The 17722-nt window shown below is 29.9% G+C and overlaps 2 protein-coding genes across 2 annotated transcripts; both read left to right on the top strand.

The window, feature by feature from the left end:
- The first annotated feature begins 184 nt into the window (after positions 1-184).
- LOC145187416 (peptidyl-prolyl cis-trans isomerase B-like) lies at positions 185-1689 on the top strand. Its single transcript, XM_080063800.2, has 4 exons — positions 185-440; positions 558-648; positions 1225-1412; positions 1491-1689. The coding sequence occupies exons 1-4, from the start codon at positions 249-251 to the stop codon at positions 1623-1625; spliced, it is 606 nt and encodes a 201-aa protein (XP_079919926.2). The 5' UTR covers positions 185-248; the 3' UTR covers positions 1626-1689.
- A 2931-nt stretch (positions 1690-4620) lies between these two features.
- On the top strand, positions 4621-15100 carry LOC145187789 (anoctamin-7-like). The gene is made up of 8 exons (XM_090101178.1): positions 4621-5301; positions 8640-8755; positions 9064-10467; positions 10634-10773; positions 12238-12425; positions 12531-12724; positions 14521-14804; positions 14889-15100. The coding sequence occupies exons 1-8, from the start codon at positions 5026-5028 to the stop codon at positions 14957-14959; spliced, it is 2673 nt and encodes an 890-aa protein (XP_089957304.1). The 5' UTR covers positions 4621-5025; the 3' UTR covers positions 14960-15100.
- The last annotated feature ends 2622 nt before the right edge of the window (positions 15101-17722 follow it).

Consider the following 17722-nt stretch of genomic DNA (forward strand, 5'->3'; position numbering starts at 1 on the left):
TTCAGATCTCTGCTCAATTTTAAATCGAAATATACCGAAGAAACATGCCTGAAAGATTGTATACCGCAAAATTTGTTCTCAAATTGCTACGTGGATAACATGATCACATTGTAATTTAAAAGCTGAATGTTTTTTTATTTAACTTATAGTGTAGCAAGTGTAGCCATTCGAAATTACTTGTTGTTACAAATTTAGTGCGTTATTAATTCGTTATTCCACATCACGTTGCACGACATACACACACCAACATGGCTCCCTTGAATTGTTTGGTTTTCATTTGTGTATTAGTATCATGCCTTGCTGAAGATCTTTTAGTTACGAAAAAAGTTTACTTTGATTTAGCAGAGGATGGAAAGCCAATTGGACGCATAGAAATAGGTCTTTTTGGAGATGTTGTCCCAAAAACTGCAAAGAACTTTTATGAACTAGTAACACATCAGGTAAGGTTCCCAAAAGTTAAGAAATGGCATATATGTTTTGATTGTATATGATGTATCAGTTTTAGACCTAAAAAAACAAGTTAAAAATTTTATCAGTGATATAATTTTTATTTTTAGAAAGGATTTGGATACAAAGGTAGCAAATTCCATAGAGTAATTGACAATTTCATGATGCAAGGTGGTGATTTTACAAATGGTGATGGAACTGGTTAGTTGGGTTTTACTTGTGTATTAAAAAATACACAATATGAAAAGATTTTTTTCCTAATATTTACTTATATATGCATATGAATAAACAATCTTTATTTCAAATTTTAATATTTTTAAATGTTGTAAACACAAGGTTGGATATTTTGATTTGCATAGACAGGAATATAATTTTATTGTTACCAGTCTTTCTTCCAGTATCACTAAATGTCTGGGGAGCTCTTTCTTAAAAACTGTTAGTCTGATATTTATCAGTGCAAGAAAGTTTTGTTTTACAAAATAAATGTTGTTTCTCTGGAAAAGAGAAAATGAGTTTTTTAGGGAATAATTATTAGTAATTAAATTAGTAACTGGCATATTAAAATTGTTAGTATAATCTGGTACATTAGAAATCTTAATATTGAGAATCACTGATAAACATCAGGCTGATAATTTTTAGAAAGCGATCCCTAGGTCCTTAAATACAAAGTTATTAATATTTTGCATAAAGTATTATTGCATTGCATAATTATATATAATTGAAAGCTTATAAGAGAATTTAGTTATTCAATCTAAACTACCATTGAATTTAATCCAGGTGGCAAAAGTATTTATGGAGAACGCTTTCCAGATGAAAACTTTAAATTGAATCACTATGGAGCTGGTTGGTTATCAATGGCAAATGCAGGCCCAGACACTAATGGTTCGCAATTTTTCATTACATTCACTAAAACACCTTGGTTAGATGGGCGTCACACTGTTTTTGGAAAAGTAATCAAGGGAATGGTAAGATTAATTGACTATTAATTTGTTTTACTATTGAGTTATATTTTGCTTTCTTTTTTACACTTTTTTTTCCTTTAGGATGTTGTTAAACGAGTAGGAAAAGCAAAAACAAACAACCGTGATCAACCACTTAAAGATATTACAATATCAGATTGTGGTGCGCTAGAAGTTGAGAAACCATTTCCAGTGGCAAAAGAGTCTGCTGATAAATAGCTCTAATTTTTCAAATTGTTCAGTTTTTTTGTATAAAAAATTTGTTTTAGAAATTTTAAATCCAGCAATGTGTTTTCAATTTTGGGAACCACCTTAGATCAAAAGTTTTCATAACTTTTAAGTTGTTATTGAAAATTTTAAATGTCATTAAATCAAAATGAACTTTTTTAAAATCTCAAAGCAGTTTTAACTTTCAATATAGAAAAATTCCTTCCATATTCTGTATAGAAATTTATTTTATTCTCTTTTTTTAAAGTTAATGTTTTCAATCTTCAGCAATGCAATAGATTCTTCATACAAAGCCCTTTCCTCTTTAGCTCTAAGACTTTAGAAAATAATGGCAGGTGTCCTCCTGACAGCTTTTCACATTTAAAGAATGGGCGGCGCTTGCATGCGACATTACATCCTGTTATAAATACTAAATAAAAATCTCGCCGCGATCTTTCTATAAACACTGTCGTTCAAAACAAGGGGACTCCAAATAAAATGTTTTTCCAGCAAACAAAAACGTTTAAAATGATAAAACAGTTAAAACAAGTTAATGACCACTATTAGATATACCATCTGCTATTTAATGTGGAATATGTTTTCGTTTTAATTTCACTTGCATGACTCACTTTTAATTATTTTTTGTATAAATACTAAACATCATAAAAGTAACATTTCAAAATAAAGAAAACTCCTACCTCAATACCGTTAAATTGTAGAACAGCTCTGCAATTTAATCATAAATTGTTCATTTCGAATTTGGATTTCAATTAAGCAAAGCGTAAAAGTTGTATATGTAGTCTATTACATAAAACACAACAAATGTTTGTTAGAAACAGTAAAACTAGCTGTAAGTTTATGTAATAAATATAATGGTTAAAATCAAACGTTTTTTGATGGTGGTAATGCTGTAACAACACAAAAAGAGTTGAATTAAGTATAAAATGTCAAAAGCGGTTTTATAAATCGATTAGTTAATAAATATAAAACCAAAAAAAACTTTTTAAACTGAGCACGATCAGTACGAGGAGTAAAAGTACTCCTGGTACTGATCGTAAAATTATAAGGTACGTGAAAAAGAACCCATATGCTAGTGCTAGAGATACAATTCGCGAATCGGAACTTTATATTACAGGAAAAACTGTATGGCGACGTTTATGTAATGCAAAAAACCATTAATATCGCCAAAGAACCGAAAAGCACGTTTGAGATAGCGAAGACCAATAGAAATAGGAAGGTAGAGCAGTGAAGACGAATGTTCATGTCAGATGAGTTGAGGTTTAACCTGAAAGGCTCAGATGGTAAACGAAATGTGAGAAAACCAGTTTGCAAACGATTAAAACCAGTGTACATTATTGGAAACGTGAAACATGGAAAAAGGTTTTGGGGTGCTTTTTAGAATTTTCTAGATTGGAACCACTTTATCGCATATAAAGTACAAAGGACAAATACTTATATAATTCAATTTTGAAGAATCAAATATTAACTTATGAATATGAAAGTATGCCTCTATGATGGACGCTCCAACAGGACAATGATTCTTTTTTGTGTTAATAGCATAATCTGGGTTAGTTATTATTATTTAAAGTCTGGATTAAAAGTTATTTCGATTTTTAGTTATTTTACAACTTTAAACTCCAGTTAAACCAGATCACAACAGCTATGACTCTTAACTTCTTACCGCAATGAACCTTTTCCTCAGAAACAACAAACACTTTCAGAGTCTTGTTGAGATTTTTGTGCACTGCTTTAGACATTTGTTCCGATGCAAAACCAAGTGTAATCTTCTGTCTATCGGCTTTTTGAGATGGATTCTTATTCAAGAGAAGTATGGGCTCTATTTCCTCGTTGTAGGATATATCAAATTTCATCCCAAAGTAACATTCAGGAACTAAATCAAACAATAGGTAATTAAATGATAACTTGCTGAAAAAAATTGTATTATTGGAAAAAATTGTATCAATCAAAAACGATTGATCAAGCAACTTTGTTTCCTCTAGCTAATCAATATTATAACTAATTGCCTCATTATAAACTCCGGCTCAGAAACTGCAAAAAAGTGAATTAGTACAGTATGGTTTAAGATTATTTTTGTGTCTTTTAGGGGTTCATTTGTTATCTGCATCAGTTTATGTAAATTTAGTTTTTTTTTTCGATTTCGTAGAACTTTATAATTGCTTGTTAATTTCTAAATAATAATCAGGATTTTTTTTTATTATTATAATTTCTCTAGAGTTAAAAATAAAATTAACTTCGTTTTCGTTCTTTTTGATTCGGCCAGATATTTTGAAAAGCTAAACAAGCTTAATGACGCTTTTTCACACCATGACTTCACGTTGTGACGTCAAAACACTTTAGTGGGATGACGTGACTGGTCATAAAAGTAAAAATAGCTCATTATTCAGGTTGTTTTATTTAATGTAATTTTGCTCCTTAACATTTTTTAGAAAGAAATGTTTTAGTGGGATATTTTAAAATCTAGTAATGGTCAAAAGTAGTTAAGTTATTTACAACGAACCTGATTTGTTCGCAAAAACTTTTTCTCACTTATAAAACAAATTAGATCTCTATCTCTATTATATTGGGTTCTACAACCAAAAATAACTATCACGTTTATTCTTTTTTTATCAGCAATGAATATTCAGCACTTAAAAAGCATGTCCTCCCCTCCCCCCTGTCGGATTATTCCCATTAATCTTTATCTTTAAGTGTTGTAAATAACAAATAGCATCACTAATCATTAAGTAGTTTGCATTGAGGTTATTAGCATAACTACTACCATTTGGCTTTTTTTTTTTTTTTTTTTTTTTTTAATAACATTTTTTCATTCCGTGTGTCACAAATTTTTTATTTTGTATAAAATCAATTAAAAATTTTGTATATATATCGAATTATATATATGTATCGGCAGTAAAAAATCAAGAAAACATGAAAGCCATTTTTTCTTGCCTTTCGTTTTGTCAGCTGCTGTGTTTTCCGTAAACTAAAAAGCATTTTTTCGCAGTTTAACTCTTAGATCTTAAAGTAAACTTACCAACGAAATTACCAAAAAATACCCAATTGATGAAAAACAGGGAGAACACGGGTTCCGTGTTTTCGTAATTTTATCGTCTCTAATCGTATACTGCATTATGAAAATTAGATGATTCAAAATAGCTTAAGCTATTTAGAAGTGACGCAAAAAGTCAATGCGAAAATGTTTATGTTTTATGACTACTTCATATACATGCAGAGCTGTAACTTGGTATTTTAATATGTTCAATATGTTATTCGTATCTAACCAATTGGCCAGTTTTTGCAACTTACCATAAGAAACAATCTAGGTAGCTATCTGGTCAGCATATCAAGTTAATAATTTACTCAGAATTTTAGTATTTTAGCAATTTCAGCAAAAATAAATACAAGTCTCAAAATGCTTATAGATGTAATAAATGATATTGCAGACAATGTTAGTTTGATTAACTACAAAGATAAAAGTAGAAAAAATTATAATAAGGAGGAGGAAAATATTTCTCATGGTTATTGCAATAACAAATCACTGAAGAATAAACATAGAAAAGATCACTTGGATTTTGTTTTAGCAGCTGACAATGATCAAGATCCAGTTAAGAAACAAAAAAGGCTTTACTTTTTTAAGAATTTGCGTAATAAAAGGTTAAAGATATCTAGGAGACCTTTCTTATCACATGTAAGTATTTTCATTCATATATAAAAAGGTATTCTTAAATATATCTTAAATAAGTAAAATAATTAGTAAAGTGAATTACTAGTTATTTAATTTGGAGGATTATTAGAACACATAAGATTCCACAGAATATTTGAAGTTATACTAAGCATATCAGTTTGATAAACATAAATGATAAGTGTTTTTATTTTCAGAGAAAAATTAGTGATTGTTTTTCAAATTGTAATTATATTTACATTACTTTTTAAAGATAAACAGATCTAATTTAAAAAGTTTCTCCAAAGTATATTAATGCTTAAACAAAAGTTAACTTTTCCCAGTAGTCAATATTTATAATATCATAATTCCAAAATCACAAGTTATGATAAAGCTAGATAAGTTGTCATTTAATAAATTATTAATAAAATTTTTCATAAAGTTTTAATGAGTAATTGAATGAAGTTATTTAACAATCATTTTTTATTAAGTAAATTCTTAAGTTTGTTATTGTTTATTAAAGTACTTATTAAGGTTTTTGATAAAAGTTACTTTATAGTCTTGCATTTGAATATGCAATCTCTAATCAATGTTCAAAAAGATTGAGGATTTTTAGTTGCTCAAAGGAAAAAGAAGGTTTACATTGCCATTGTTGACAAGATTATGACACAAAAAGTGAGAAAGTGAAAGAAAACAACAAACTCGTTGTAAAATACCATTAATAGTGAGCACTAGTGAAGTAGTGTACATCTAATATATCAACATCACATTACTGAAATTGTAACTGAGAATACTGTTATTCCCATGAAGATTCTAGTATCCTGATATTATGTTAGGAAAGTAAGAATCAGATATCCTGCTGTAACTACTAGAAAGAAGCATTTTAAGAGTTGAAGTTTAAACTGAAATATTATGAAGAAAAGAAAAGTTTTTAGAGTCAAGTAAAGGTGAACTAACAGATTACAGAGATATTTAGTTATGAAATTATGAAAATAGAATTTCTATAAAAAATCAACAATATAAGTGCTTAAAATTTAAAAGTGCACATTGTGGTTTTAAGCTCTAAACCAAATAGGATAGTATCATTATAAATTACATAGTGTGTGAGCCACACTATGTAATTTATGATGATACTATCCTATATACAATAAATTACATCTTTCTAAAAGTGTTTTATCATTCTAATAGTAGTTATCTAATAGTGTATCTGGTTAAAATTTTATTTAAAAAATTTCATTTTTAAATTAACCCTTAATGACCCCAGGTATCAGATCTGATACACAAATTTTAAACCACTGTATTTTTTAAATGGAAGCTTGTTTTTATCTGAAAACACCCATTGTTACAAATGTGAGAAGTGAATTTTCGATTTTGTACAATTAGTACTTTTCATCCAGGTAGATTTTTCAGTTTGTAAACATTTGAAAACGGCATTTGCGAGGAGTGGTTCACGTGGTGTTTACCAAGTGTTGTTTTTACTTCTATTTCATATTGGTTTTATAAATTTTTGTGCTGTTTTTTACTTTTTTTTTTAGAATCAAGGTGCAGGAAAACTTTATAAACTATTTCATGCCTTTTGGTTATCAAATATGCATAACATTTGCTAATTGCATTTGTATGTATCAAATTTGATACAATTGCCGTTTAAGTATGAAAGCTTTTTCAAAAAAGTTCAAGTTTTTATCTTTATTCATTTACACAAATATAGAAAAAAGTTTTTTTGTATATTTGTTTAGATGAATGAAAATAAAAAGATAACTGTCTCTGATATTTTAAACTATGTATTTGATGGAGAAAGTGATTTTGGGGAGAGTGATGAAAGTGACAATGAGTTTGATTTGGGAAATGATGAAGCCAATACTAATATTGAAGAAGTAAGTGAGAATAAATATGATTCAACAAGTGGTGATGAGCCATTAGCATGTATAGCATCAAGACCAGTTGAGAATGCTAATGAGACACCTATTAACAAAAATAATACTACACCAACTACTTTTATATGGAGAAGTAAGAACTTTGAACCCCTAGATGACGTAAACTTCAAGGAGCCTGGAATGACACCAACACCAAATATGGAAAAAACACCCTTTCAATATTTTAAATTGTTTGTTAGTGATGAGATGCTGAAAAACACCACAGAGCAAACAAATATTTATATTTTGCAATCAAAAGGTACAGAAAAAAGCATTCTATTGAGAAGTTTATTGGTGTATTTCTCAGGATGGGTTTGGTAAGGCTCCCAAGTTGAAGATCATATTGGAAAACATTTATGACCTATGATGGGGTTTCTTCAGTTATGGGAAGGAACAAATTTGAAATGATTCTTTGGAATATTCATTTTGTAAGCAGTTTAGAAATAGCCGAGGAAGAAAAAGCAAATGACCGCATATGGAAGTTACAAACATGGGTGAAAGAGCTTCGCCAAAACTTTCTGAGAGTTTCACCAGAAGAGTTTCACGCTGTTGATGAGATAATGGTTCCTTTTAAAGGGAAGTCCCTACCGCGTCAGTACTTGCCTAAAAAGTCACATAAGTGGGGGGTTCAAGCTTTGGGGTTGTAGTGGCATTTCAAGCTTTTTGTATGACTTTGATATTAATCAAGGGAAGTTAAAAAGCATTTCTGATACAAGTTTAGCTGTCAGTGCAGATGTAGTACTCAATTTGACTTCTTCACTGCCTGATAAACACAACTTCAATGACGTTTGAATAATTTGATAGTCGAATTGAGGAAGCGTAACATTTATTTTGTAGGAACAATTAAAGGTTCACGAATAAAGAAGACACTTCTTCATTCGTGAACCTCTAACTGTTGAGTGTAATTATTTATCTTTATTCCTTAAATTGCCTGGCCCTACAGTTTGAGTATCTACAATCATTTGAAATCTGCTTCAACTTAGGATGTTAAATAGGCTAAAACACTTAAGATATAGTCAAAAAAATTAAAGTTGTTTAAAATATTAGTACAATTATGCCCGTTGTATCAGATTTGATACAACTCAAAAAAGTGCATTGACGTCGTTTTTATGACAAGGAAAATTTTTCCCACTTTTCTATAGCAAGTAGGATTATTTGTACCAAAAATCAGAATTTTTTGAGCATTTTATGCTGCTTTGGGCATTTAAGGGTTAAATATAGTTGAGATATTCCATGAAAAGAAATAATGAAACTATGAAGTATTATATAGCACTTTCAAGTAAAAATGTCAAATTGAGTAAATATGTTGGTAAAACTATTTTTAAAGGTATAGGTATTGGAAAAACGTTTTATTGTTAACAAAACTTTGTATAAACATGCGTAAATCGTACATTGTCTGCACAATGCATAAATGTGTTATTTATTGTTTTAAATTTTTTGATTTATTTTTAGGATAAGCAAACAATGTTTTGGCATATTTATGCTCCTTTTGATGTCCTTTGTGATGTTGCAGAAGACTTAAAGTTACATATGCCAACTGTTGAAAATGATATTAAAGTTGATCTATGGTAAGTTCTATTTGTAATTTAACCTAAATATTATGTAGTAAATATATAAGTATTATAAATATATCATATTTTTTTATCTAAATGCATCCACAGTTTAAAAAGTATTTAATATGGTTTTATACAAAGCTTTTCAAAGCAATAAATACAAAATGTTTTTCTATAAATAAATTGATAAAGTGCTATCTACATTAGAATTAAATACTTTTTATTTTGTTAAAATTTATAAATTTCATATATATTCATTTGTAATTGTTAAACATAAGTGTTATAAATTTGTATTTGTAAAATGTAGTAATTTAATTTTTTAGGTATAGTAAGCATTTAAAAAAGTTAAAGGGATTCTGGAATAGATATGATCCTTTTCAGATAAAAAAGTCATACTTCAGCTCACCAAAATCGTATTTTGCTGATGTATTTGACAAGTCACGACTATGTGAGTTTTACAATGGACATAACAAAGATAATTTTTTTTCTCAAGCTGACCGTTCAAGGCTTGTTTTTCATATACTTGAAACCACACCATGCAGTGGTAATGACCTAATGAAATGTGGCCCAAGCCATCTTTTGAATGAAAATGTTTTTACTGCAAGCTACCCTTGTCATGATGGACCAATATTAAAAGACAATGATTACCATGAATTCAGTATGAGACAAAAACTTTATAAGGAATGGGCTTCATTTAAACAGATTTTTAAATACCAACCTATTGATGCAATTAAAGACTATTTTGGAGTAAAAATTGCATTTTACTTTGATTGGTTGGGTTTTTATACACTATTTTTAATTCCAGCCTCTATACTAGGAGTATTATGCTGCTTTTTTGGAGCATTTTCTTTGCTGTGGTTTGAGCCAGTCAAAGAGATTTGTCATCCAAAAAATATTTCTTTGTTTTATATGTGCCCACTGTGTGATAAAGCCTGTCAGTTTTATTTTCTTAATGAAACTTGTTTATATGCTCAAATAACTCAATTTTTTGATAATGATGCTACACCATTTTTATCTGTGTTATTGTCATTATGGTCAGTACTTTACCTGGAGTATTGGAAAAGACGCCAATATACATTATCATACAGATGGCATACAACAAACTTTTATGAGGAAGAAGAGTTAAGACCAGAGTATTGCGCAGCAGCTGTAAAGGAAAAAATTAATCCAGTGACCAAAAAAAATGAACCCTTTATTTCAAAGAAAGAATACATTTTCAAAATCTGTGGTGAAGTATCAGTTGTGTTCTTATTTATATGCATAGTGATCGCAGCAACTATGGGTGTTGTTATATACAGGGGAGCTGTGTTTGGAGTGCTTTTGGCCACTCATGGTACACTGCGTTCAAACTCTCGAATGCTAGTTACTGCAACAGCCAGTGTAATTAGTTTAGTAGCAATTAATCTCCTTCGATATTTTTATAAGTACATCGCTGAAAAACTTACTGAGTGGGAAAATCCAAGAACAAAGAGTGATTTTGAAAAATCATTTACAGTGAAAATGTTCTGGTTTCAATTTTGTAATACTTATGCATCTGTGTTCTATGTTGCATTTTTTAAAGGTTCACATTTTGTGGGTTGGCCAGGACACCGAAAACATTTAATAAGTAAAAGTATTCGATTAGAAGGATGCTCTGCTCAAGGCTGCTTTTTGGAGTTATGCATCCAATTAGTTGTGCTGATGGCAGGTCAACAATTAGTAGGAAATATACCAGAAATTTTGTGGCCGTAAGTTTTATTTGAAGAAATATTTTAAATTATATCCTGTTAATTTTAAAAATCTTAATTTTTAGGTTTTTGATCGTTGTTATTATTGACCTATAATTCAATTAATTGCAGTTTTTATATGTTGTAAAAAATTCTTAAATAAGTTTTACAATTATTTGATTGAAAGTTTCCTGAAAAAGAAGTACAATAGTTGGAAGCATTCGATAAATCACCAGCATGATGTCCCTATTTGGGAAGCTGATTATCAACTTGATTGTCAAGAAAAACATACTGAACTCTCTCTATACGGGGAATATCAAGAAGTGGGTGAGTTAAATTAAATTTTTTGTCATCATTTTACATACATTTTACATGTAAGCTGCTAAAATTTTTAACTTTAGAATTGCTTATTCCCAATCTAAAATTTTCTTTTATTACATAAAGTACAAAAAAATACAAAAGTTTACTGCAAAGTTTCAGTTTAATGGGGCTATATTTAAATAGCCCCAAATACTCTTAATTTTCATATAAAAACTGGCATGTTATTTTTAAAGATTTTTGATAATAACATGCCAATTTTGATAACACTTTTAAGGGAGCTCTCAATTGCAAAGTTGTATATTTTTCTCATAAAAAAAAATCTGAGGAATAGTGAAAATCTTCGATAGTGTTAAAAGAGCCATTAAATTCAGATGATTTATGTAAAAAATCTAGATTACCTTTTTAACAATGGTGTTTACTTTCTCATCACTCTACAAGTATTTTCATCCACGATGTTTCTACATTCTCATAGTTAAGAAGTTTAAATACAAGCCATAAAAACTCTATGAGAAGTGAAACCAATCTAGGAGGGTTGTCTTCAATGAAGTTAAAACTTTCAAGAACTTCTAATTTTACAACTTTTCTATCAGTTTTAGCACTCTAGACAGACAATTCAATTTCTTAGATATTTCCTCCCTGTTGGGGTACTTCTTAATAGTTAAAGCACAGATTAAAAGAGTAGAATCTATATACCAAGGTGCTTTTTAAGTAAGAACTACTTCAGTTTCAGGAATTTTCCATTAAATCTTTCTATCTGCAGCATGCTATTCATATCATAAAATACAATTATCAATTAAGGAGTCAGGGCAATCAGAGATAACTCAGCTGTTAAAAAAAAAACAACTTTGTTTAGAAAAAGCTGACAAATGTTTCCAAATATTTGATTCTTACTTTGTTCTTAAATTCCACAAATGATGTTTATAAGCAGAAACATCATAGAGAAGTAGATTCCTTTTGTCATGAAGGTGACATAGTGTGTAGCACCAGGCTTATGAACCTTTCAGTAGGAAAGAGAAGCATAAATTTAAGTTCTGCTGATTCAAGTATACACCCTGAAGAAAATTTTGCATATGAAGCATAAAATTATTTAGTCAGTATTTTTGAACCAAAATATTCAAACGTTTTACTTTCTCTTACCTTTTTCATAATTTGATGGCCTTAGAGTGCCTCAATCATAAACTATTTTGTTCTTCAAGCTGATTGATTCAGATTGTAAATATAAACTCTGGAAATGTTTTGGTTTTTTGATTTAAATCATTTTAAGAAATTTTAATGTTTTTAAATGTTGGATTGTCAGGGCCTGGGAGCCAAAATAATATTTTCTGAATAAACTGAACTTTAATATTTTTATGGAGATATGGACAGGCTTGCAAAAAGTTTTTTAAGCAATTTTGTGATATATCTTTATAAAATTATCATTATACTTATCTACTTATAGATATATTTGTTTGGTTTTTTCTTTCTACCCAGTTCTCCAGTATGGTTTTGTGACAATGTTTGTAGCTGCTTTCCCTTTGGCACCATTAATTGCCCTGGTAACTAATTTGATAGAAATACGTATTGATGCAATAAACTTAACAACCGCGTTTCGTAGGCCAGTTGCTATGTTGGAAAAAGGTATTGGTGTGTGGTATGATATACTTGTTACAGTCACAGCGGTAATTAAATAAATTTTTTTTTAATTTAGATTAGATTAATCTTTATTTTTTTTAGTTTTATAAATAAAAAACAGATTGTTTAAAGTCTTTGTTTTTTTTTTTTAGTTTTCAGTTATGGTGAATGGTTTTGTTATTGCCATGGCCTCAGAGTTTATTCCTAAAACTGTCTATAAATACAAATATAGCCCAGATGGTACCTTAAAAGGATATGTTAACTGGAGTTTAGCTTATTTCAACATCAACCATTTTCAAGATTTTGAAAAATCTGATTCATTCGCTCCTTTGTACCAATATTGTCGGTAAATATTTTTGATGATTGTTACAAATTAATTGTCAGTAAAATGACACGGAGTTTGCTAAATTGAGCTGTACAAAATTAAAAATTTCTACTTGTCTTTGTATGATAAACTTTTAGTTTATGATATAAAGACAAACTTCTAGAAAATATTCTGGTAGAAGACAAATAAACTTCAAAAATGGGATATGAATTAAGTCTGATTAAGTTTTATGGTTTAATAGAATTTGCTATGTGGAAAAATGTTTTCCAAATTTAAGGAAGGATTGTCCAAATCTATGTTTTGAGAAGAATTTTTAGGGAAAGATTATTGTTAAAAAGTGTTATTCGAATTTGGCATTTTAGAAACTTGAAGATGTATCTATTGGATGTCTGTATTTAGTATTGTAGGCTTGTTCTAAGATAATGTCAAATCTTTGTTTCAAAAAATAAAGTTTTTACTGCACAAAAAGTAGAATGTAGATGAAGCAGGAGTGACAACAGTTCATATTCCAGAACATGTCATTGCCTTAAAAAGAGAGTGCCAAATTTCAGCAGTTAAATTTCTGAACAAAACTCACTAGTGACCATGTGTAACACAGTAAATGCTGGTGGTATATCAGTTCCTCCATTTTGTATCTTCTCAAGGAACATTTTATGGGTACTTTTTTAAAAAAAAGATTTTCAGTTTCTGGTGTAGCATAAAAAACTAGTTGAATGGCTGAAGAAACATTCAAGAAATGCTTTAACTGTTTTTTATTATTCTCTCGTCCTTCAAAGGAAATTATGTTCTCATTTTATTTTATTATGAATTGTATTAGGCAATCAATTTCTTTGATAAAGCAAAAGAAATTAGTCTGTTTGCTTACCATATCTTCTTAGACATCACACAAACTACAACCTGTAGACATTAGTACCTGTGATCTATTTTAGTGTTAACAAAACTTTAAAATCATTTCTTAGCTAATCAACAATCCTGGTAAGGTTGTTTCTATATTTAAAATTGCAGAACCTTTTAATTAAACTTGGGTTAGAGCATCTTTGTCTGCTAAAGTTTTGAGTGGGTTTTAATATGAAGGTATATAACCATATAATCCTAACAAGTGACAAGATGACGTTTTTATGTGAGTCAGGTTGATTGAATAATATGTATTGAATTCCCAAATCACATACACATCTATTAAACATTCCTGCCTTTTTCTAAGGCTGGAATTTCAAAAGCAACTGTTAATAGATGGAAAAAAAAAGTGTCATCCTGTGTTTTGATTGACACCTCTGTGAAAGAAACTCTTTGAATTAAACAAAATGAATGTAGGGCCAAAGAAGAAAAATTCAAATAAAAAAATCCAAAAATTAATGTTATTTCAGTTTCTCCCCTGCTGCCTTATTTTTACTTCAACTCTGACCCCAACTTTTTGTTCATAAAACACCCTACAGATCCCTAAAAATACAAAATGTTGAAAAACAAAATGTGGTTAGAGTGAACCATACTCTGATACCACACTGGAAGATGAATTAGTTAAGAAGAGGGTTCCATGTGAATTCTAGAAAATACTGGTGAAAACATTTAAATAAGTTCGAAAAGAAGTCGAACAAAAGTTCGACTTATTTCGAACTTGTTAATGTTCGAATCAAATTATGTTCAAAAGTTCGAAGCTCCTAATGTTCTATTAAAAAGCTTTAAAATTGACCGTAAAGTTTAAATAGCAAAAGGTCGAGAAATATTCGGCACGAAATTGTGCGAAACTTACAGATGTAGTTTTTCAATGTCATATTTTATATATAAACATCAATATTTTGACAATAACGTAATTAATTTAGATTTCCTGGTTTCCATGAATACGGACCACCATATGACTACAGTTTCAATAAAATCCATTGGGAGATCTGGACAGTTCGGCTCACGTTTGCATTTATCTTCCAATCAGTAGTGTCAGGAACAGCTCGACTTTTAGCGTGGTTTATACCAGATCAGCCTACGTCGCTAGTTCTTAAAATGAGAAGACAACAGCATCTTTCAAAAAACGCCCTTAAAGAGTATAGAAAAAAGATTAGGAAGCGATTGCCTGATGCCAATAAAAGCGAAGATGAGACTTCAGCAGAAGGTATATTGTCATATCAGGATTAGATAAATGTCACAATCTTAAAGATTAGATAAAATACGAACTGTCTGATTTTTATATTTTTAGAACTCGCTCCTCGTTCTCGCCTAAGACAAGATTATAATTCCGATAAAATCGATATAAATCAGATGCTTTGAGGTTTTTGTGGTTCAAAGTGTTTAGCTTTTTTACAAAGAACATTTTCGAGATATTTTTTCATGTAATGTTATATAGTTATTTTTTATACTATATTTAAACGATTGCAAAGATCACAAAGAAATCCCTTCAATTTTAACTATTATATTTCGTATTATATTTCGTATTATATTTCGTATTTATTGAATATACAAGCGTAGAATTTAAGCTAACTCATTAGTGCGAGTGAACGCAATTAATACATTGCTTTTTTTTCGACGGAATTTTTCAAAACATGCAGCGATGGGCAAAACATGCAGCGATGGGCAAAATGAACGTCATTCATTTTTTATGTACTCTCTAAATACATTTAGCCTGAGGTTTTTATTTTTTTAGATAACAGCTATTTAATATTTTTCAAGTAAATTATTTTAGATTTAGTTTAAGGAATTCTCTTCCTTTTATGTTCATCATCAGTTGTGTAACTAAGTTTTATATAGTTAATTTTAATAATTATTAAATTGAATAAATTTCTTAATTTAGTTTTTGCTTTGACAATACCTTTATTTAATACCCCCTCAGATTTCAATTAAATTTTAACCAGTGCTACCTATCAATCAAACATGAAAAAATGCAAAATTTGAGCTCCCAACTCCAAACGGTTAAAAAGTTATCACGTTTTGAAATTTAGCCCAAAATGCCGTATTTTTTTGTTCAGTGGAAAAAAACAGCTGAGAATCAGTACCTAACTATTTTTGAGGGCGCTGAATCCAAATATGTAGACAAAGCAACATAAACAAAATAGATTTCGTTTTTATCAAGATACTGCTAGTTGTCTAACTATAGTTGTGTGAAATCAATTGTGATAAATTAAGCCTAAAAATTTTTTTAGTTTTTTTAGTTCTGTAGTAAAAATTGCTGGATCGTTGTGGAATTCATAATTTTAAAAGTTATTACAAAAATAATTGTAAATATGTGTAAATAGCAGATATGTGTTGATTTTTATGACGCTTTTGAGGGATGTCTGGTATAAAAGAAAGAGAAAAAAAAATTTTTGTTAGAAGAGAATATTGTTATCATCGATACGTTGCGAGAAAACTAAAGTTTTAGATTAAATAATTACTGAATCTTATTTGTATGTTCATTATCTTCATAATGGCAAACAGTCAACAGAGTTCGATTGGAATTCAACTAGGAAGTGAATGTCATCTGATAATATACACACCCTTGCTTGGAGTTGAATACTTTGGAGACCTTCCGGATAATGATAGAGAAATATTAAAGTGGAGGACTGGGCTTTTAACAATCAATGTCAAATCAACTACTTGTCCCCATCATAGCCATGTTCATTTGAAGCGCTATGCAACTAAAATGTAACACAATGCTGCAACCCATTTAATGCTCATAAAAAAGCTAGGAAAGCTATTTATAGAGGTTCTTTTTTTTTCTCAAATTTTCATTTGCAGTTTATTTTAGCTGACCCTTTGAAGTTTAAAAATTAGGCATCAAAAAATCTCTCAGTCTTAGATGTCTTTTTAAAAAAAAATTTTTTTACAAACATTACGGGTCCATTTTATTTTACAGGCAGTCTACGTGAAAACAACTTGGATACAGCAAAGTCACTATGGAGTAAAACCAAACTCATAGTACCAGGTGAAAGGCTTTGTCCACAATGCAGACATAAATTCGTATCAGCGGACGAGATGAAGATTGAAGATGATATAGAGAAAGAAATTATGCTAGAGTCAACAAGATCATTGCCCAACAGTGCTTTGTGTGAACTTAAAGTGTCTCCTATAAAAATTCATTCAGTCAAATCCTCTAAAACTTACCTTCGGTTGGGAAGAGAAAGTTAAAACAAGTTGAAGAAGCAGTTACTAAGAAAATTACAACTGTTCTGGATGTCATTTGATTTTGCTGCTTCTGATAAGATTGAAGTTCCAAAGTTCCATTCAAACCCAAGCTGACTATCTAGAACACCTTGTTGACTGCATAAAAGAAAAACCTAAAGTTTCTAACAGATGGCAGCAACTGCAAATTTTGACGTTAAGCTTAAAATCTGAGTCTGTTAGAAAAGCTGCAAAAGAGTTTTCAGTTTTGAAAAGCGAAATATAAAAGGCAAAGTTGTTACATGAGCAAAAAATCATCATTGCATACCCTGATGTGGTTAAATGACATCAAATCAGCCAGGATATTTTAGAACTTGTAAAACCTTTTTACTGTGATTATGAATATTTAAGACAAATGCCTGGTCAAAAAGACTTCATTACTATTGGACGAAATAAACACGTCTAAAAAATTGATTTTGTGTAACCTGAAGTAACACTATGCAGCATATAAGATCCAGACAACCAAATCGGATTTTCCAAATTTTGTAGCCTTCAGCCTATATGGCGCATCCATTATGGCCAAAAAAGGTACACATTCTCTGTGTGTGTTTACAATACACCAAAATATAAAAATGATGTTGATTGCTGTGTGCCTTAAAAGGCCCTATCATGAAATCATTGAAATGATTGTCTGCAGCAGAGAATCGAAAGTTTGCATGATTCACCGATGCAACAGTTGTCCCGGCATACAAGCTGCCCAAGATTTCTTACAACAGCATCTGACACAAGATGATGATGCAGATCAGCAATATAAAAGTGGTGAAAGTGATGATAATGAACAGTCAACAGTGGATTTCAAACAGTGGATAGCAACAGATAGCAACAGAGAGCTGAGCTATTAACAATGAAGTTTCCATTGAGTGAGTTCATTGAGATTTTGTTTGAAAATCTTGATAA

The sequence above is a fragment of the Hydra viridissima genome, unplaced genomic scaffold (assembly GCF_058129835.1).
Source record: "Hydra viridissima isolate aposymbiotic clone 2 unplaced genomic scaffold, HvirCarnegie_v1 scaffold_1, whole genome shotgun sequence".
NCBI lineage: Eukaryota > Metazoa > Cnidaria > Hydrozoa > Anthoathecata > Hydridae > Hydra > Hydra viridissima.

Excerpts from the sequence above, each read along its gene's own strand:
- LOC145187789 (XM_090101178.1), top strand. The coding sequence starts at position 5,026 with ATGCTTATAGATGTAATAAATGATATTGCAGACAATGTTAGTTTGATT. Across the intron at positions 12,426-12,530 it reads TACTTGTTACAGTCACAGCG|TTTTCAGTTATGGTGAATGG; the intron begins GTAATTAAATAA and ends TTTTTTTTTTAG. Across the intron at positions 14,805-14,888 it reads AGATGAGACTTCAGCAGAAG|AACTCGCTCCTCGTTCTCGC; the intron begins GTATATTGTCAT and ends TTATATTTTTAG.
- LOC145187416 (XM_080063800.2), top strand. The coding sequence starts at position 249 with ATGGCTCCCTTGAATTGTTTGGTTTTCATTTGTGTATTAGTATCATGC. Across the intron at positions 441-557 it reads ATGAACTAGTAACACATCAG|AAAGGATTTGGATACAAAGG; the intron begins GTAAGGTTCCCA and ends TTTTATTTTTAG. Across the intron at positions 649-1,224 it reads TACAAATGGTGATGGAACTG|GTGGCAAAAGTATTTATGGA; the intron begins GTTAGTTGGGTT and ends AATTTAATCCAG.